The sequence below is a fragment of the Genypterus blacodes genome, unplaced genomic scaffold (genome assembly GCF_046128005.1).
Source record: "Genypterus blacodes isolate CSIRO-AG114 ecotype Tasmania unplaced genomic scaffold, CSIRO-AGI_Gbla_v1 ptg000032l_1, whole genome shotgun sequence".
NCBI classification, from domain to species: domain Eukaryota; kingdom Metazoa; phylum Chordata; class Actinopteri; order Ophidiiformes; family Ophidiidae; genus Genypterus; species Genypterus blacodes.
The window spans coordinates 8,018,889-8,041,220 of NW_027466845.1; the positions used below are offsets into that span (position 1 = coordinate 8,018,889).

The 22,332-nt window shown below is 39.4% G+C and overlaps 1 protein-coding gene across 4 annotated transcripts in view; it reads right to left on the reverse strand.

Moving 5' to 3' along the window:
* The window catches only part of elna (elastin a), a 34,791-nt gene extending 32,887 nt beyond the window's left edge, over positions 1-1,904 (reverse strand). For 2 of the 4 annotated variants that reach the window (XM_076146521.1, XM_076146522.1), the window contains exon 1: positions 1,628-1,904. In XM_076146521.1, coding sequence (XP_076002636.1) covers positions 1,628-1,703 — 76 coding nt within the window. In that variant the 5' untranslated portion in view covers positions 1,704-1,904. The remainder of the gene's footprint in view (positions 1-1,627) is intronic. The other 2 variants (XM_076146520.1, XM_076146519.1) reach the window with 1 other exon arrangement.
* Between the last annotated feature and the right edge of the window lie 20,428 nt (positions 1,905-22,332).

Sequence of the window (22,332 nt, forward strand, 5' to 3'; positions counted from 1 at the left end):
ATTCATGTTACTCACCACAAAATGACCCTTCGACCAAGCTGAGGGTGTTTTTGTTTTTTATTTTCAAGTTAGTGTGCACAGACACAGATGGAACTGTTTGGAGATCCACAGAAACGTTTGATATAGACACTTGAGATCAAAGTTGTGCTCCTAAGCCAATTTTTATATTCGCTGGCTCCTTCTTGCTGCGTAAATCTTGCAAGAATTTACCTTAAAACCTCAACTGTCCTCTGTTTCAATCAGCACAGTGGGCTAAACCGTTGAGGCTGGCGCACAGGAGAAATGATAAATGTGGTACGGGGGAGAGAAGGGCAAGAGATTTTTAGATAATCCCATTTATGAGATTTCAATTTACAGAGATTTTTTTTCAGCTTGCTCAAATAAGAGGAAAACCAAAAACAAAACAGGAAAAGACACTTCATAAGCAAAGCATTCCTTTTAGGAATGTGGGGAAGGACTCAAGTCTAATGATTCTGGAAGAACACATGCATATTAGCAGATGAAAAACATTGCAAGGAGTGCAAGGGATAGCTGTTATTATGCATTTAGCAAATAAACACAACAGGAAGACGCACACACATCCACAGATGCTAAAGATGTTTTCCACTTAGGGGCTGTATAACTCAGAGACTCTTAGCCAAATAACAGGGAGAGAACCATATCAAAGCAATGAAGGGAGAGAGAGAAAGAGCAAACACTGAATGAGAGTGGGAGGAAAGGCACGCTCGTAACCTCTCTGTCCCTTTCTGTCTGAAACAGATAGACTGCAATTTCAACCCCTTAAATCTTTGTGTGCTGCTGCATGTAGGGCGCCAGCCTGAACTTTGAAAGCTGTCATGAGGACACTCGCTCATACCCGAGTTCATCAGAGGTCAATTTATATTACATGGTGCACATACGTGGTGCCGAGTGGAAAGAGGGACCAGCTGGAGTCTTGTCTCCCTGACATGTTATAGGATGTCCTCTGCATTACATAAGCCCTTCATACACTGTCTACAGTCACATAAACATTCGCTAATTAGGCTGTGTGTGTAGGCTGTATATGATGTAAATTGTCCTGTCTAATGCTGCCCCTCCGTAGCCAATATAAACTGTGAAATAAAATACACGAATAGAAAAATTCCTATTGAAAAATCAGGGATCTGTCAAGAATTGTGAAAATAATGTTTTCAAGCAAATATGCTGGATAAATTACGCAGAATCTGAATAATAAAAGTGTATACTTAAGTTATTAAATGTAATTAAATTCAGTTTTGAAGATGTAAAATTGTGCAAATTCACAAATGTGTCTAATAAGAGAAATAATTTAAAAAATCAAGATGTATCAAGAATGCAGACTGTTCAATACTTTAAAAGAGAGAAACAAAAAAGAAGACTAAATGCATTTACATAGACAAAGCCATCAGTATGAGATCTAAAGATGTGATTTGTTTGCTATGCAAAGTCACATAAATAACACCTGCAACAGATAGCAAATTAGTCACCACAAACAAAACTGATAATTGTCAAAAATGCTGTAGTAATTTAAGATTTTAATGTGTCTGAGGGAAAACGACCTGCACCTGTTCCAAGTCTGCAACTTATGCAGCAGAGATCAAGGCTCAGTTCACCTGTAGCACACACTTACCTCCTTGCAGAGAGGGCTGAATCAGAGCTATCAGGAAGAGTCCACAGAAGAGCAACAGAATGTTTCTGTTAGCCATCTCGCTCCCAAATACACCACCCCTCTGCCGATCAGCTGGTTTTATTCTGCTCTAGCTAATTACTGCTAGTCCAAAGTATTACACAGAGGAGAAAAAAAAAGTGAAAAACGGGAAAAGATATGGGACTCTACGTAATTAGGAGAGGGCAAGAGACTCTAGTTCAATGGATCACTTTGCTTTTTTTCCTCCCCTACGTCTGGTGTTGCTGTTTTTATTCTGGTCACTCCTGCCAACAGTACAGATGCTGCTGCCAGCAGAGAGAGGGAGAGAGAAGGAGAGAGAGAGAGTGAGAGAGAATGAGAGAGAGAGAGAGACAGAGAGAGAGCGAGAGAGAGAGACAGAGAGAGAGAGAGAGAGAGAGAGAGAGAGAGAGAGAGAGACCCCCCACCCCCCCACCCAGTCATCTCATCCAGAAGGAATTGAACTGTCTGCCAAGCATTTGCATGGATACAAAGCGTACTTATCTCTGAGAGTCAGGACAGACACTGAAGAGGAGCAAACCGCATACCCAGATAATTACCTTGTTTTCCATGGCTCTACCTTTCATCTGGTCGCTCCTCATCAGGAACAGTGCTTCTCTCTCTTTTTCTTAAACAAGTGATCCAGAAATCCTTGAGACACAAGGGAAAGACCATATCAAGCATTAGCATGTGTCCCTGAAATATCAGTACAAGACATTACAAAGTCACCGACTGTATGAATAAGCTGGAAACAGCAGTGGCGTGTCTGGCAGCCCTTGTGTGGAAGCCAGTTAGGGCAGTTTTAGTAAAGCTATGAGAAAACTGTCAAGATCACACAGAGATGACAGAGAACCAAAAAACAGCAGGCTGCTTTTCTGTCCTCACTCTAAGCCAGTTCATCAGGATAAACATTTAGGCAAACAAGCATGAAAATTCCCCTGCTCCCCCGCTGGGAGTCTTGTAAGGGGGACCAGAAGTGGAGTAACGTTAAATCTCAGTTCAATCTCAGCTGTAGCATTGCTAACTGAACTGTTCTACTGTAAGTAGGAGCTGATAGAGCTTAAGATCAGGAATCCTCTTTTATGAGTTTCTGCGCTAAACAAAGTCTACAGGATCATTAACCCTGTAGGGTCTATCGCCACATCTTTCAAGTGTCCACTGCACATTTTCCTTAATACAATACAATACTGTCTCTACATGGTTCTGCAAAGCACCAACTTGTGCCATTACATCAGTCTTTGATTTTCGTTGCTCGACCCAGTAAAGCCATCGTAAGACATTGATGAATTGAGTATTCGGAAGTTTTGCTCACTTTCAGAAGGGTTCCTCCTGCTCCAGGAAAAGAATGTGTCTGGAAATGGCTTTGCGTTACTACATAAAACAACACTCACCACTAGGGAGCAGCATTTCAAAGTGTGGAACTCATGCACTTCTCCATGTCAGTGTCGAAAAGAGAATTGATTACACCTTTGTTTCACCCTGAGCTCAGTCACACCCCTTGGATGAAAGCACATTAAAAGGCCCATGGCTCTAACTTTATGAGGAAAGGTCTAATTTACGTATAAAAAAACGATAAAAAAAAATGAAAACACCAAAATGCAACATTTTGTATGTTAAAAAACAATGAATCCCTTGTATTAAAAAAGACTTTTCTTTCAGAATAATGCCTGTGCATTGTTGGTCATCTGCATCACCTGAACACTGCTACCGGTGGCAGACTGTTGGAATCCTTTTCTTTTAAGTTAACCAGCCCACTACACAGCTGTCTTTTACTGCAAAATTCAAAAAAATAAATGGCTGGATATAAAATGGAAGAAGCAAATAGCCAAGGTATTTCCAAAGCAGATTCTCCTTGCCATATGTATGTGATAGAATGTTTGCACGAGAAGTCTGTCACTAACAGAATACATCCTCCTCAGACACGTTATCATGCTTGCACATCAGCATCGCTCAACATGTCCATCCATTAATGAGGAAACGCCTTACCTTACACCTTACCTTATGTTCTGTACTGTGACACATTCTGGGACGTCAAATAGAAGAGATTGAACAGAGGTACTTTTACTGGCATCAACTGTAGCCAAAGCCATTACTCCCTTAGACACAAACCTGACAGAATGGGCTGCAGAATGCATGCTAATGGCCTCTACTTTCCAAGACACACAGTATCCTTCATGGTGATGACGTCCACCGTAAATGTTCATATTCCCTCATGCTGATTCCCCTCATCCTGTTAGGTCAGGCCTCTAACAGCACCAACTATTAGACACCAACACAACATACTAGTTAATTGTTACACTTGTGTAATCTTGTGCAATCTAATGCAACATAATATAGCAGTTGCGCGATCAATCATCCTTTCATGACACTCGTAATGTTTGTTTTTTATTGACACTGAGTCAGTGAAGTGATGACTTAACAGCAAGATTGCTTTCAGGACATATTTATAGGTGAGGTTGTCTTTGACTGGGTTTCTATAAAAAAAAAATCGCCTAAATGTTTCCATAACTTGCAGCAAGTAATGCAACCCATAAAATAACTTTTTGACAACATAACTCCACTTGTCATTGTGTAAGTGTAGAGATTCAGGGAACAATCATAATCAATAAATTAAATTGACATCATAACTTCTGTGGATAGTTCTTTGTTCTCTCGCTTGCAATGCTAGCTACTTTGTTGTTCATGCTTTTTTTCTTTTTTCCACTTTGCATGGCTACCCAGGGCTGCTTCAACCACATCACCAATATCAAAATGTGGCCTCATAACTTACAACCAGCACTCCTTGTCTTTAACTAACCATCATTTATAGTTTTCAGCAAACAATGATTTATTAAAACCACATATGTCTGGCTTTGCAACAATGACTGGAGCGAGTCACTGCAAGCTAGCTCTAGTCTAACAAGTAAGCAAAAGGAGGGAATCTCATGAAAATGTTTCATTGAAACCATCACTGTCTGGCTTCTTAGGATGATATGAGCAGATTTCCAGGAAACATGAATATCTCAATTGTTTCCACTTCTCAGGTTCCAGCCATTTTTGATCGTAGAAATCCTGCAATATTCACTCCTCTCCTTGTATGTATGAAGCCCAGATGGGCAAGATATTAGACAGCAGACTATAATGAGGGATCCAAAGCCTAATGTCACAATTATTCATGTTCATTTGTTTCAAAGCAGTGGGAAATCACTTTTGTTTTACACTCTGATATTAAATGATGGTTTCATTGATGGGAATCAGTGATATAAATGTCAAAAGGAGTTTGTTTACTCTAAATTATGGTTCTGAAAAATGTGGTAATGAGGCCTGCTTAGGTGAGGCAACATTAACGTAATGTACATCACATAAGTGCTTGAAAGCTGCCAGACTTGGCATTAGATTAGTGGGAGATGTTTGTTTACAGAGGTCATTGAATTGTTTTAAGTTCAATTAAACTGTTTAATTTAACATCGATTTATTCAAGGCACACCTGAGATCTAATTGTAGCAGCGTGCTTTGATGAACCAATGGTAACTGTTTACAAAATGTTCCTATACCATACATTACGAAATGATGATTTCAAAAATTAACAAAACATCTGTTACTTGTAATCTCACTGGATAAGTGAATGAATACGTACACCGATTAGAAACTCTATTGCAATCATTAACAAGAAAACATTTGAACAACTCTCAGCTCTTATGATTACACCAAATTAATAGTTAATGTATTCTGCACGGTACTATTCTTTTAGTGTTTGATTTGAAGACTGATGGCTTCGGCTGACTAGTTGGATTGGGAAGCAAGTGTATTCTGGATGAGAATAGTGTTTTTCTCCATTTATTTGTAAGTCTAAATGTCTATTTTAGCTCATTTCTGGTCCTCCTCCTTTGGGCGGAGGACGGAATTAAATAGTGTTTTTGCCAAAAAGGCTGAAGTTATACATGAGCTTTTGGGGGAGGATGGGGAGAGGTCGTGCAGAACTTCATATCATAAACAAAACTATGAATTGTAGGTATTTCCTACAATATTCATCAAAGTGAGAATTGCACAGTACTTAAAATCTTCAGTATATAAATCTACATAAGAGAGTATCAAACTTTTACTCACTTCCAACATCAAGATTACAGACATTCCAGTGGAGTTAGAGTAGCATGTGTTCAGGTTTTTAGACTTACTGTGGTCACCACTGAAAAATGTTACATTTGGTTCACTGAGGGGAAATACGTGTATTTATTGCTGTGGCAACACATTTAGAAGGTCCTGGGGTGCAATGTCACAAGGGCCAGCGGTGGGCCTTCTGGAGCTTTCCTAATGTTTGTGTGGTTTTCCATTGAGTACTTTCCTTCCACCTTCGCAACGAAAACATCTCTAATTCAGCAACTAATGTAATATCATTAATGCAACTAAAGTGGGTACAGTGGCTACATTACAATTATTTTAGCCAGTTCCCCAATCTACAGTAAACCAGGGCGGTACAGCAAAAAGTGGCCATAACAATCCCATTGGATGAGTCTTTTGTTACAGTGTGTGTTTTCTATTTGCTGTGGTTGCTTTCACGCTGCATTAAAGTACCACACTATGACGATTTTGACCTGGTGCTGATCAGTTGCGGCTTCAATCGCTCTCCTTAAATTTTCATGTCATTGCTCTTCCAATGGCACTACTACCAGCTGATGATGATGTATTAACTGTACGAATATCTACAGTATACACTAGACTCAGTAAAACAGTATCAAGATAGAGCTCGAAGACATAGACGAGTTCTGAAGTTGTGAAGCTGGCGCCGACTAGGTGATGAGTAATATTTTTTCAGTCTTAATAAACACTTGCGATGAAAATATGCACTTACTAGCACAATATCACCGTATTGCCACAGCACTGTTATTACAGGAATATGGTCTAGGTGTCACTTTGGTTCGAACCACGGTTAAAAAACTGAGGTTCACCTGTTTTGAATGAAACAAGTTTGGACTTGAGTACACCAACATGTTTTTGGTCCAGTTCAATCAGGGTTTGCTTCTATACACAGGAACCCCATTCATGTGCAGAACAAAAGAACCGCCCTGAGACTAGTTTGAGGAAGTGGTTTTGGTTCCATTACAAACCAATGTTCTCAAATGGCTTTTGTAGATAGATTTGTGATACCAAACCCACCAAGAAGTACATGTAAGATTGTTTTAGTCCGTGTTTTGGACCAAATCAAACAGACTATTGGCCTGAAAATGGGTCACACTTACCCTACTCTTCCCTTCCAACCCAACCCCTTCCCTCATATGGACATGATGTCACGTGATAAATCCCATATCTGTTCAAGCAGAAACATGTTATCATTATTGGTGGCATCCACAGTGAACAGTGACTACTTAAATGGATTTTACGTTCAAACGATAACGACACTGATACAGATGGTCTTATTTTCTTGTGTCTCTTGTAGCGTGAGAGAAAATGACATCCACACATAACAATACAATTGTAACCCAGTAGTACAATGACCTTTTGTTCACTAGCTAAGTGTTTACAGCCTGTTGGGTGTGTTTGGGGCACTGTATTCGATCATCTTTATCAGTTGTTGGCCAGTCCTTTAGGATGGCTGCAGCATAGTAAATGTATTGTCATATGCAACAGATTCTTGTCTTCATTTGATTTAGATTGATTTTAGACCCATCTACACAGCAACACACCAATAAAACTTGCACCACATGGTGAGACTTCAGATCATCATTCAATGGGACAGTGCAGAAAGACTTACAAATTACCAGACATTGAGTGCCATGGTAAAGTGCAAACATCGCTCTGTTTAAATATTTTCGCTATGTAACCTGTAGTGTCACCAACTAACACTGACAAGTAGACTGGCCTACCTCCAAAGTGCAATACACACAGCCAGCCCACACTCCAGATGTGGTTTCTCTGCAGTGACATTACTCCGTGAGGTAGGTTCCAACAAACATCACATCCAAGCCCAAGCACACAGGGAAAACTGATGAGTTCTGGTAAGAGTCAGACCAGCCAGCAGGATGACTCATGTTTGGCATTAAAGTCGTCAAGCCTACATGTTTAAGAGTGCTTTGCATGGACTCAAGTTCAATATAAAACTTTATAGCAAAGTTACAAGCAGAGTGTATTTGCTCTAAATTGTCCGCAGTGATAAATAAATTCAACGTGTGGGTATCAATCACATAACCAAGCGAGGACTTTTGTTAAAAACAGTGCATAATAAAGACACAGATTTGTTACGATATCAACTGTTAGCCAAAAGGAAAACTAAAAGAAAGGCCCTAGTCTACCTTTGATGTATTTGTCTGTTCCAGATCGTTGCGAACTCACGGTGTGTTCACATCACCAATGTTCTCCTTGTTCCACCTATGACACATGTTCAAAATCAGAGTTGACTAGTCACAGACGGAAATGATAATTATCAATTTTTTTTCACGTCCAAATGTGTGTTGTATTCTGTAATGATAACTGCTTGCAACACACAATCAGAATAGTGGTCAGTGGTTAATGGGGGTGTGTTAAAAATAGTATTTCAAAAGGTGGTGAAAAAGGGTCACACATAAAGGACATTAGAAAATATTCCCCTTGTAAAAAGTGAGTCATGTAGAGCTTTTGCTGAGAAAATCATTACAAATGTGACTTGGCAATATAGGCTGAACGATCACCGTTATTACAATGAATACAATGTCTGAATCTGCAGAATGATTTCCACTGTATATGAATAATAAAAATAGTCTGAGTGGAGTAACTCTGAAATCCTTGTTTTCCATTGCCATATTTTGCCCACAGTGACGCATGCACCACCCAAAGTTCTGCCACTTGAAAAAAGCTATTTTGGCACGGAAAAGGAATGACACCATTCATAGTGAAAGGAAAGCCAAGATGTTTGCAGAGGGTTTGATCTTGGGCTTATCGGTATGTTTCTCAGGCTTTGCTCAGGGCCTCAAGGGTCAGCAAGTCCGGCAATGTGCCACCAAGGATTGACAGAGAGAGCGCAGGGCCCCTGAGCAGTATTCATAGGCAATCAGTTGATAATAAGTTGATGAAACATCCTGTCAACATGTTGTAAATTGGGTCCAGTGACAGACATGCTACCGAAACTATGAAGTGTGATGTTGACGTGATTTGACTACAACAAGATGTGAAAACTGAAAAAGGCTGTAATGCGAACATGACTCCAAACCATTCAACATTAAAATCCATCCCTACAACCATGAAGAAATAACTAGATAGCTAACTAAAGATCAAAGTTAGAAACACAAACCCTCTGAGGCAGCCTTATACAGCTCCAGACTTAGATAGCCAAGATGTGTGAACGCTTCAAACTACTGAAGCTGCTGAGTTGTGTAAAATATATCAGTTGGATAGAGAAATGTTGAGTATAAAGTTTAAATCTGATTCATTTGTAAAGGATAAAAACAGTTAATATGTGCCTCATAAAACAAATCCTGTTTTGTATGAAGTTCAGGAATGCATGAATATGTCTGAGTATTATTAACAATCTCTTTGACTGATGGTCTTTCTCCACGAAGAAACTTAACTAAAGAAACTTAATCTCAGTTTAGCATCACTCGTAAGAGGGAAATGAATTTAGGGCAGGTTTGAGTTCCATTAAGGACATTGACACCAGCCTTTTATTTCTGAAAGGCACACTAACACACTTCCTTCACATTGTTATAACTTCCCTCTGACCATCATAGCGGATTGCTCTGTGCCAGCTGTACAACCAACACAAGGGAGTTCACCACATGCAGTAAGTACTTCAGTTTTCTTAGTGTGTAGACTCAATCCACAGATAAGCTGGCATGTACTCACAACAGGGACAAAGCAGGTCACTCACTCAAAGGAGGCACTTGCCAAAAACCTGCTGGATCATAACAATTGAAAGGAACTATGACATCCTCTTTGGGAACCAATTGAGGGTCTAATCAAGAGATCAGACTGTAATCACATGGAGCACTCTCTCGCTCCTTTCCCGCTCTCCTTCTCACTGCCCCTCTCCTCATCTGACACAATACTGGGTGCTTGGAAACTTGGAGTGCAAAAGTCGAAATCATAAAGTTTATGTGTACACAGTGCATAGCTGTTAGTGTATGGGTTCACAACAACAGAGATTTGAGCAACTTGTGCCACTAATGTCCACATTCCGTGTAGTATTAGTTACAGTTATGACAAAATCAGCAAAATGGTTCCCAACTGAGACTTCATGATAAAATAAATATTATTGTGGCCCATCAGTTTTGATGGGAACATTAAATCCTTGAAGTCAGTTCCTTCAAAAACTGTGAGTTTATTCGTGTGAGAAAAGGTTTTAAGTCTTTCAAGGTTTAAAATACTAGATACAAGGTTTTGGCTGAAGACTCCTGACTGAAACTGACGTCATGTGTACCCACCAGAGACTGAGACAAGCCAACACCAAGACAGAAGGTAAGAGTCAGCATTCCTCTAAATACGAATATTTAAAACATCCCTTGACTGCCATGAGATTCACTTCAAATTGTTACAGCTGGCAAACTGACAGAGGAAAATGTAGTATTAAAACTACATGAAGAATGAATGACTGTGAGCGTGAATGATTTTGTCTGTCTGTGCTTGTGTGTGTGTGTGTGTAAGTGATTGCCCTGTGATGTAGCACTTACAGACCTTCTTGTGACATGGATGGAAATATGTATATTGTTGTATACTAACAAACATATTTGAGTCAACTGTATGTATTCTGATAAACGTCTGCATTAGCTACATTGTTTGTATTGCACTGACGAATCAAAGCTAAAAAACACACACCAGCAGGCTGGGATTCTTGTCTGTTCTAAGACATGAACACATGGACACATTGACAGAATTAAAAGGATTGCTTGGGTCACAGAACTACATGAAGCTTTGCATAATTAGAGTGAAAAGAGGGTACGGCAGCTAAGGAAATGCATGTAGAGTTAATTATAAGGTTTAAATGCCTGAGTTGGCTGAGTTTCCCCCTCCATCAAAACATGCTATTGCCCTTGACCAAGGCACTAGACTGGAGACCTGAAGACATGAATCTTAATTATGGTGTTTACATTAAGTTTGAAAAAAATGTTACTTATTACCATAATAAGTGTATGGTTGAACATTCAACATGCAAGAACACAAGGATTTCACAGCACTGGAGATGTTTGGTCATGAGTCATTATCCAAGTAAAAGAACCTTTCAATCCAAGAACCAGGAAAAAATTACTTAATCACACCTAATTAAAGATAACAGCAGACTGAATCATGGGAGATGCCTTCCAGTATCAACATAGTAAATGATGGTCATCAGCCTTGCGCAAGCATTATAGACATGGAGAATAGATAAATATTTTGAGAAGGAAAAAGTTATTGAAATGCTGCCTCTTCATCTGACAGGTTAAACTTGTCATTAATATAACATTTTTAAAAGTGATTTTTGTAGATGTGACCCATTTCAGTGCAGTGTTAGTGAGCCATATAATCATTTCTACATAGGCCTCTTTCTTTCAGCAACCATTGCCAGATCTGTCAGCTCTTCTGTTTCTCGAGCATGATCCCATTATTTGTATACTCTGGTGAATTGAGCAGTGTTGGAGGTCTTGATGGTCACGATGAAATGCCAATCAAACCTTGACTAATTACATGAAGGCCTAACGAATGGATTTTGCTTGGACGTGATTCTCATTGGGTTGCAGATAAAGGCCCTTCATTTGGTTGATTTGAGCCTTGGAATAAGCGAGGGAATTACAAGCTCTATTTACATTGCTTGCAAATACATGATTTGTAGAAATGATCATTCTTCCAGCATTTTTGAAACGGCTCCAACAATGAGGATCACTTTACTCAAACACCCAAAAAACCTATTCTGGTTCCACAGACACTGATAAAAACTACATGCAGACATCTATAAATAACATTCTCGACTCTTGCTCAATAACAGAATGATCCAAAAGTGTCTGACATCAGAAAATAGTCAACAGATCCTCACAGTCTCTCAATTTTGTCTTGGCTCATCCATCTCACAAAACAACATAAATACCAGCTCAGTTTAACAAGGGTCCTTTTAACAGCCAGAAAGCACCTTAAGGAATGAAATAACTCGTGTTTTTCAATAATCATTGATGCAGCTGTCTGATATTGTTTTTCCAGAAGCTATCAATTATTATATACAAGAATAGAATCAGGAGTAACACGTAATCCCTCAACATGGAGACTGACCATGGAACATCTCTAGTTTCAGCGCTGCAGATGGCCACAACTTTCTTTTTGGTACAGCTTATTGAGAAGAAGAAAGAAAATGTATTGGGTCAAATCACATGGGAACACGTCACCATGCAAACATGTCAATCTGAAATTTGTCTTGCGTGCCACTCTTACACACACACAGATTTATGTATATACAGACGGGTCAGCAATTCAACTCGGTGGTACCTGAGTTTTTTTCTGGTACTTTGCGTACCAACTATCCTGTAAGGTTCTGTCTTGGCTTGCAGTTATTGTTAGTAATTATTACATGACCCCCATCTCCTCATGTAAAACTGATCCTGTCCGAATAGGGCTTTTGACAGCTGTAATTGGGAGGAATGCACTGAGATGTCAACCAATCAAAGGTCCATGTCCTGCACAGTTGATCTCCTTCATACCGCTCAAGCTGTGTGGTTTGACTACTTGACAGTTAAGTGCACAGTCCTTAGCTACAGACAAGTTAGTGGCACGATGGAAAATTTTATGTATTCCATCAAATTCTCCTGCCAATGACTCAACCATGGCAGGATGGAGAAAAAGTATAAATAGCACCTGAGTGCACTTCATCTAGTGACAAACCAGTGGACAGCACGCACAGCACAGCACAGACTGGAGAGACGTTGCGAAGAAGGGAGGAGATAATACCTAAAACAACAACTTACCAACATACCAATACTTACTAATACCTTCTCATCACCACAGGTTCGTGTACGTGTGTGTCTTCCAAAAGCTACCAATACAACCTGATAGGGGAATGGCATAATGTGTTGTGGAAGTCGTAGTGATGCTAGCCAGCTAACGCCACAAAGTCCTATGTGTAACATTTACCTTACCTAGCTTAAGCTGGTAGCCTGGTACTTGTGACTCAACTGTACATCAACTCCTTCTCACAGCACAAACATGATGAACGAGAGCTCAAAAATCATTTGAATCATTTCTTTAAGTAAGCGGATACTTATAATATAGCATGTCAGTGTGTTGGCACAAGGCCTCTACCTGACAAAACACACACAGAGCCAGTAACATAGTGTAAAATAAACACATATCAGGATACATTATCTTGGATCTGCACAGTGAAGAAGTTCTCTGCAATGTTTCTACAGTAAATTGTCGAAGGGCAGCTGGAAAACATTGAACTTTCAGGTGTTGATCATGCTGCTGTAAAATGTCAGCGCATGACTGAATTTTCTTTTAGCTGAACATAAGCAAGAAAGAATAAATCATAAGAATCACACTGACAACGGTGTGTAAGTAAGCACCACAGTAATTAAAATACAGTCCTAAAGCTTTTCTTAAGTAAGCACACCAGTGTCCCATTACCAATGTGTTGTTGTAAGGGGTGTACCAATGAAAATATGTGTGTTAATGACCTGCAACATATCTCAGATCAAGCCAGACTTTATACTGCTTCCTCTGTTGCCAATGTAAAATGGACACATCAAATCATCAAAGGAAATCTGCATTTGAATTTGATTAAAGAAACTAATCAGAGGAACAGTTGTTTGGTTTAGTAAATTATAAACATGTACTGCTGAACTTCTGTTGTGTTGGGCAATGTAAAAACTCCTTCTTCTTATTCTCTATCAGGATTGCCAATGTACAGTATAGTCTAGAGAGATGCGCAGCCTTAACCGTCGCCGCAAATTGATATATAGAATTATATAGAACTATACTAGCTGTGGTGCAGAGTGAATGGCATAATCTGTCTCCAAAGACCAAGCAGATTGTTTGTTGTGGAGATACATTTTTGAACATCCAGATGCAGAGATAAACAAACACAGCTTCTTCAGAAATTCTTCAGATTTTTGAGCTTCAGTACTGTCGACATCTTGTTTTTAGCCTGATTTGCATCTTTTCCTCTCTCTCACTACTGATACTTTTGCCAGTTTAAAACTGTTATACTTAAGGCCGGCAATAAAAGTGCACAGACTGCCCTGTGCTTTAGTCTGTTCACTCTAAAAGTCAGAACATTCCCTGTGTAACTCAAACAATCCCACGCCAGGTCGGATGTTTACCTAGACTCACATCAGATAAAACTCCAGCGCTCACTTTACCACAACCCCACACATACAGCACAGGCATTCTCTCTTTAAGGGTGTAAAATCTGATTTTAAATGTGGATTTCCACGTGGTGTGCAGACACAAAATGGCGATCCTTTAGGCAACCACTTGTTAAGAGGTGACTAATGTACAATATGAAACATGGGGCCATGTGCACTGTAACCATTTACGCCTGAGAAATGTACTGAATTATTGAGTCATACATTTCTAGGTAGACAATGCCACTTAATTAAAACAGTATATGACATGGTTGCCAAAGATAACTACAATTGTTATTCAACAAGATCCATATAAGATGTATTATCTTTAGTTTTATTCATTATATTGCAAATTAACTCTCTTAGCCACCACGTAAGTTAATTGAATTTCATTACATTTCGCTTGATACTATACCATAAGCACCAAAATAAGAAAGCAAGCTTCAGAGGCTCCTCGTCTTTGCTGGGGTTGTAGGGTGACGTGGTGCCATAAGATACCACAAACAGTGAGACATGATAGCGTGATAACTACCGTGGATATTCACAAGTTTAGGCCGCAAACAAAACCTAAACAGATTGATCCTGTCAGCCATCAAGCTCTGTCGTCAGTGATAAGAGTTTTGTATACGGTGGAGTCGGCCCATATATGGTCTTATTCACTTGAAATCATAATATTAAAAAGTTTCAACTTAGGCCCAATAAGAGAATGTTCCTTTGCTCGACTGATTTTACAAGGCAGACTGCTTAATAAAACACAGATGCAAATACAGACACAGACTAAAAACAGCACAGAGATTAACTCTAATCAGACATCTTTTTATGTTTGACTAACCTGAACACAAATTACATGTCATGCACTTTAACTTTTATGAGCTTTCATTGATGATGTCTCTACACTGATGAGCCTCCCAGAGACAATCATCACCGTCTGCATAGTACTTCCCTGTGTAATAGTCCACACAGTTGCCAAAAATCACCAAAGGAAATAGGAAGGGACAGCCTCTGACTCGATACAGCCCAAGCTCTTTATGTAGCTCTCACAGGATGGAGTATCCAGAGGAAACACATAGAGAGAATAGGCAACCTCCTCTCAGACAGGACCAGGGCCTCTATGTGGGATGCGAACCCACGATGGGAAAGGAGAAACTCGATAAACTTTGACACTAAAATTCTAATTCATTACAGCATGACTAAACCAATTATTTAATAAGATTCTCACACCTCTCACACTCTGAGTTGGCTGTGGCTGTCATTCTGCAGCTGTTGTCGTAGTGATGACTTTTTAAACTGGCAATAAAGTTGATGAAGTGCCTGCAGCACGCCTAAATGTCTCACATTTACTTTAGATGGTATTTGGTTATAGGCAGCTGGGTTCTGATGCGAGACAGAAGCACCATGTAAAATGTGTGAAATTACAAACGCTACTGATGCACACAACACAAGAATTCTATTATACATACAGCACATGAACTCAACTATATAATATTGTGTTTTTGATTGTCTTTCAGACCCTTCATACTTCCAGGCCTTTCTAAGCTTCAATCTTTCAGACATTTTCAGCAGCATCACATTGCATTTAGATAGAATTTGGGATAAACAACTCATCACAACTTCTGCTCTTCCATTTAGCATTGCAAAATATGTACAGTAAAACGTCTTCTGCAGCCCTGTTGTTAATTATGACCACTGTTCCCAGATCTCCCCAAGAGGCGCTGAGCAGAGCTAAAAAACAAGAGTGTGTTGTGCATCTTGAAATGTGCTGAGTGTCTGAATTATTACATATTCCCAAAGCAAGCAGCTGAGCAAAGAGTCGACCTGTGCAGTCCCGAGAACTACACCTATAAGACTGATCGTCCAGTACTCGTTCTTAATTAAAATAAAACACAAGGGACTTTTGGCTGAGCAGCTGTGGACTTTGCTGTGGACAATTTTACTTTGAAAGTACTTAAACAAAGTCTTATATTATGATTTCAAAAAGAATATTCATTGGAATGAGTCATACAGAATGATGAATGTTACCATCAAAAGGACCATTCAGTAAACTATGTCCTACAGCTGTATGGCAAACTTTAACAAAGCGCCAGTGGGAGGCTAGAACTAGCTCATTTCCTGTTGTATAACGCCAGTTGTATCTGTATAAACCACAGAAATAGTTATAAATCAGAATAAAATCTTTTAAATGAATCGAAAAGAAAATCTAAAAGGAAGAAGGTGTATGTGAGACAAAACTGAAACATTGTACAAGTAAGAATCAATGTGAGAAGTGCAGAGCCACACCTATTCACTTTGGAAAGCACAACACAGGAAATCAATAACATGGCCTGTTGACTATGATTATGTACAATGGTTGTAGAGATAATTTCACAGTTTAACCACCTATCCAGTCGCTTTTCACAAGAGAGATGAACAACATAATTACACTCAACAGCTTTAGCTCCTGATTATGATTTGCTTGCATCTTCACCTCCTGCTGATTGATCATAGGGATTACACTTCGGCCTCTAGAAATAACAAAGGAAACTTTTCTGACAATAGAAACCTTTGTGTACTGGGTAAACCAGTTGTCCTACCCGTCAACCACAACCTTTTAACTTTTTAAGCCCAAACACATTTTTCGCTGTAACAAATCTTGTTAATTTCACAACATTTGAGTACATCAGCCTCCTATTTAACTCGACTTTCGTCACAGTGGCAGGTCTGCATAATGAAACCTGGTCTTTCTATCCCATATAAAGTGCATCTACAGAATAATAATGTCAGACCTAGTTTTCACATTTTCCTGATTAGCTTCTTTTCCAAGCAAACAACTCAGCCAATACTTGCTGGCACTGCGGCCCTGCCAGATATGTGTTCTCTTTAGTGGGGTGGCAGTCAAAGAAAAGGCTTAAGAGTGAACATTTCCTCACGGAACAGATGCACTATTCAACTTTCTGAGAAAACAACAGTTGAGGGCTTTTCCCGACGATCTTTTGGCACCGAGTTGCCGAGCGATCCCATATTCATATAGCTATGGTATAAGCCGGCCTGTTAATTGCTGGATGTGGATCTTGGCATGAAAACGTGAACGCTTAATGGGGCAAATCCACTGCGTAATGTCTGTGACATGTCCACTGAAAATGCCCAGGAAGGGTTTGGCATTATTGTGCTGTGTGAGAGCTAACTAAGCAAGCACTGCCAGCTTGGGCCGAAAGCAGGCGCAAGGGAAACAGAAACACCCCCTTGCATTCTGTTGCTCCAGTTCTCCTGAAGTTCCTCTTGTTGCAGCAGCTGTGTTCGCCTGGGAGGGAATGACGAGAGGAAAATATGAACTAAGTTGTGCCCAGGATTTGCCAGGTTTTTTCTTTCTTTCAGTCACTAATCTCTGTTCTCTTAGTCCTCTCCATATTCTAAATTGTTCGTCGTCATGTTTTGTGTGTAAGATCCCGATACATGTGCGAGACACATTGCATTTTATAGAGCACACATACTGATTAAATAAAACACGTAATAAACTTTTCAATGAAGACAAAACTCTATTCTGTTCATTGTACAGAAATGCTAAATTAGAGAGCTGGCATCTTCTTTTATTATTTGAAACATATTCAGAAGCATACATCTGTCCAAAGATTCATCAGATCTGTTACCAACTTTACCCTGTTTTGATCTCTATTTTTGGCCTGTGCATAAAACGTTGCCATTCTTGGCCTTGAATGCTTCTGAATGTGCTGGAGGGAAAACATTTTACAAAAAGCAACTGAAAACCTCACTCAGATGTGCAACCTTACATTTTTCCACTTGCCTCAAGCAAGTCCTTTACCTTCTGCCAAGAGAAAATCACGCAATTTGTCTCAATATTTTTCAATCATTTTATTAAAGTGTAATTTATTGTAGCAGGGTCAGATCCTCTCAGTGAGTACAGCTTCCTTTTAACTACTACAACTTCTACTTTAACTACTGACACTTGTGCCGTTTGGCCCTGCGCAGCTACATTATATTAATGGAGATATGTCTGGTGTTAGTCATTTCTCAGAGTCTACAGTTTTGGTTCGAAGATCGGAATAACTCTACTCAATACTTTGGCTATGTGTGCATCAAGTCCTTGACTCTCAAGTTTTCTTTCAGGTGTTTCACAACAAGGGATTGCCAGGGACTTTTATCCTGTCCCTGGCAAATGTTATCTAAAATGTGGCAGCATCCACAAATCTGGATCACCACAGGGGATTTCACAGAATCTAAACTGAACTAACAACACTAATGCCGGCTGTGGAGAAGGTTTTGGAATATTTGCTGTTGTTAGTTGTGCTGTGGAAAGAGTATTTGAACATTTGTCTTTGCTGCAGTTTTCAATATGTCCAGGATGTGACTTCTTGAAATCGTTAATGTAGGCCTTTGCACCTGTGGCACAGATTGATTACATTTGCTGTGTATGAGATAACATACTTAAAAATGTAACAACATTTCCATACATTTCTATTGCAAACTATGTAACAGTACATCCGATTTTCAAATAACGATTGTATCGAAAATACAAGCTCACAGCATGTTACACTATTGTCTATGAGTCCAAAGTGTTGCCTCAGGTCCTCCAACCATGTGCTGTATGCTGATTGTACACATTGAGGCTACGCTATACAGTATTTAATATTTATGCGTACATCATAGTCCATCATAGGTCGACCAATGAAACAAAAGTATTCAAGTACTCGCACAGTAGGGACCGGCCTTAGACAACACAAGATTGTCAAGCAACCAAACAATGAATTGCTCCAAAAACAGAGCTGTGGCAGGGAGCAGGGTGATGCAGGCATAATCTAATGAGACAGAACCATTGCTGAATATTCTGTAGTGGCATCACGCTAAGTTAAGTCATTTTCAAAACTATATCCAGGGATGCAGATGGAGGGATTTCACTGAAGATGTGATTATTCTTGTCATCGCTGTCTTTTTCCAGCTGGATGCTATTTCGGTCAGTGACTTTTGACAACTGGCAGTATTCCTGTTTGACATCACCGTGAGCCTATCAGGAACAAGCTACGAAGGCAACAAAAATTAATGAACACCAGCTCTCCATCTATTATCAGTGGGCAAACGCACATAGACATGAATCTCTGCACTGACTGTAAGGATTCAGACTGGGCACCTATGCAAAGTTGGTGCTCATTTTATCATGTAACGATTGCCGGATGGCCTGCAGAACTGTAGGGTATCGCTTAATGCATTTCTGTTTGCATTCCTATATACTATGACTCATATCACGTGAATGAAAGCAGCAGTTCACATCTTTAAGGTTTTAAGGACATAGACGTCATTGTAAATGTTGTTTACACCAAAGTCTTTCACCTCTGTTAACAATATGCATCATTTGGTGACATTTCTCTGGGAACCTCGTGTGATATTTAAACTGTCTCAACAGTGCCATATTTTGAAGAACATAGGGATTTCATGTCTACGTAATATCTACCCAAGGGTCAGTAAATCACTTAATAGCTTGTCTCAGAGTCACTGATGGAACACAAATGACTCATTTCTTGGCAATGCCTCTCTCAACAAATACTGCCTGACAACCGTATTATGGATAAAATAAAATCCTCTCCGGCACATTCTGAAACAAACCTTAAAGAAATTTCATGAGACTCGTTGCGTGTAATACAGGAATTCAACTGGATAACCACACAGTAAAGGGAAACAATAAACTATGATGATGTGCAACAAACTGCACAGTGCAAAAATACCCATGCCTCCTGTGTGTCTGAGAGCTCAAGGTTTTTTAATTCTCAGTAATGTGTGTGTGAACAAACAGCATGGTGTCGATTTAAATTATTATTCTTTAATGAGCGGTATTGAATATTGTCAATAAACTCAGATGTTACACAGATTTTTTGACTTATCTGAGCAAAGAGTATCTCAAGTATTTCACCCATCGCTCATGGCTTTGAGCACAAGAGCTCCCAAAGAGATTCAGACTTGGGTCACCTCTCTGTTGCTAAGGTCCATCTTGTCTGGCTCATTGACTTAATTCTTTTGGCTTGCCCTGCTGCTCCTGCCATGCCTTCTTTCATGCTCATACCGTTATCGTGGCTGCAGTACGACTGCTTTTCGTCTGATCTAATCAGTATCCTCAGACTCGGCAGCCTGATCTGTCAGGACTGCTCAGCTCTGAAGGGCAGTGGAAGCTTGATACAGACTGAAGGGTTTTTGGCTGACAGATGACTACACATGGTGCATTGTCAATGCAGAGCTTTACAACACACCCAGTTGGTTTTATTGCCAGTATTTGTTGCAATGGAAAAACACAAGATGTCTAGCATAAACGGCTTGGTTTTGCTGTTAATTTGATCATAAGTAATCCATTTAAATGTCATAAATGCTCACATTTATTCGACTTTCACAATGTGCTTCAACTGTAAAATCCTCACTGAACTAGCCAGACTAATTGCGCTTTTTTCTTTGAAGAATCAACTATACCATTATACATAAAATGACTCTTCTCATCTATTTTACATAGTGCCTGTCACAGGATGGCTCAACTTTAAGCTTCAATTTATCATAACGTAAGAGAAGTTTGGTCTCACAGTGGTGAGACAAATGCCTTGACGGATGAATTGAATGAGCTGTGTCAGCAGCATTAGCATGCAAATGATGTCTGAGCATTACAGACGCCTCTATAGTCCAGTGGATATACTATAGTTAAACAGACAGATTGTCTGATGTGTTTTCTTTTTGTAAGAGCAATGAGCTCTGCTCCAGCAGACTTTACATTATGGACAAGATTTTCAATGTTTTTTGCATGACAATCTAAGTATTTCTAATGTTGACCTGTATCAGTTCCATCCCCCTGAGGGCCTGGATGTGAGTGGAGGAGTCAATGCTTTGGGCTCTTGTAAAAGGCATGATGGGTAGATGATTATACAAGATGTGATTAGCGGTTTAAGAAGGAAAGATTCTGTGGTTTAGTTTGTTTGCTTGGCAGATGAGACAAAGTATTTTGTTTGCGTGTAATTTATGTCCTTTCGTGTCAAGCTGTGTTTCACGCTGCAACTTCATATTTGGTGTTATGTGCCCATGTGGTTTTTGTACTTCTAATAGGCATAAGAAAAATAATCCATCAATCAATCAGTCTGACATAAGTCTGTGTCATTGGCTTAGAAAACGTCAGAGTAGATGATTGAATGATTGTCTTGTCAAGAGTTTTGACAGGTAGGACAAACTGTTATACAAAGAGAGCAGTCAGGGCCTAACACAGACTTTTTCCACAGACCTTTCCAGGAAAAAATGCTTTTGGTGCAACTATGGCACGATACTTATCTAATGGATGCTTTGTTAGATCAAACTGCTGGCACAGAGGTGAAAGGTTTGACAAGACTTGGCAACCAGGGGAGCTCCAGCTTCACGATCATATGTCGGCTCACATCTGTAAAAATACATTTTTGTCTGTTTGTGATTGATTTTTGAGAAGGAGATTGTTTTATTTTGTGATTTCGCAGGCACGTTTTAATTTTTTTTTATAGTTTCTGTTTATATAAGTTTGTCTAAATACATGCAATTTAGATTATTGTCAAAAGGCCAATGATTATCGTATTTACTAGAGTTTAAATAGTACAGGCAGTGTGAATGATGAAATTGTAAATGAAGAGATATATTGAATGCACCATGGTTTCTCAGCCATGATTAATGACTTTGTTGATACAAGATAGGACACAACAAAAAGGCAGCCAAATCATTTTACCCGAAGGGATTTGAAAAATTAACTGATAATTGCCTTGATAATTGCCTCAGTATGAATGGATCTGAGTACACAGAGTAGACATCGTTTTGGCAGCACAACGGCAAAGCTACATTTTGAAACATTTATCAACGTACAGTATCTGATGCTGAACACTATTGTGCCATAATGAAAGGTTAGAAATCACACAAAAGCACAATTCAGAGGTCATATGAATTATGCAGACACAAACAGTGAGAGAACATTTGTGTAGCCTGTTACATATTAAGATGGTCCATGTGTTGCACTAAAAGTAACTTGCTTTTGCTTGCAGATTTTTACATTTGAGCTGTTTTCTTTTGAACAGAAAGCGTCTTTGGTTCTTTAGATCCATCAGCTGTTTGATGGCAATAGATAATGAAATACATTGGTTACTTACATTGGTTGTGACTGTGAGTTAACTTAAAATATGTTTATTAATAATGCTAAAATTGGTAAAAAAAAATTAAACATGTCGATATTAATGTCTTAATGTAGATGAGCTTCCAAAAGATATCTCTACCGGCTCCAAAGCAGATGTTTCAGTGATGGGTCTGTGGAATCCCTTGCTGTCCACAACACTGTGAGGGCGTATATCTTGGCAGATACAAATTGCGATGAAATCTGTGTTGAGGTAGATGGCAGCTTTCCTGTGAATGCATTTTCTACAATAATTAGGTATGGTTGGAGTCAGTGTGATG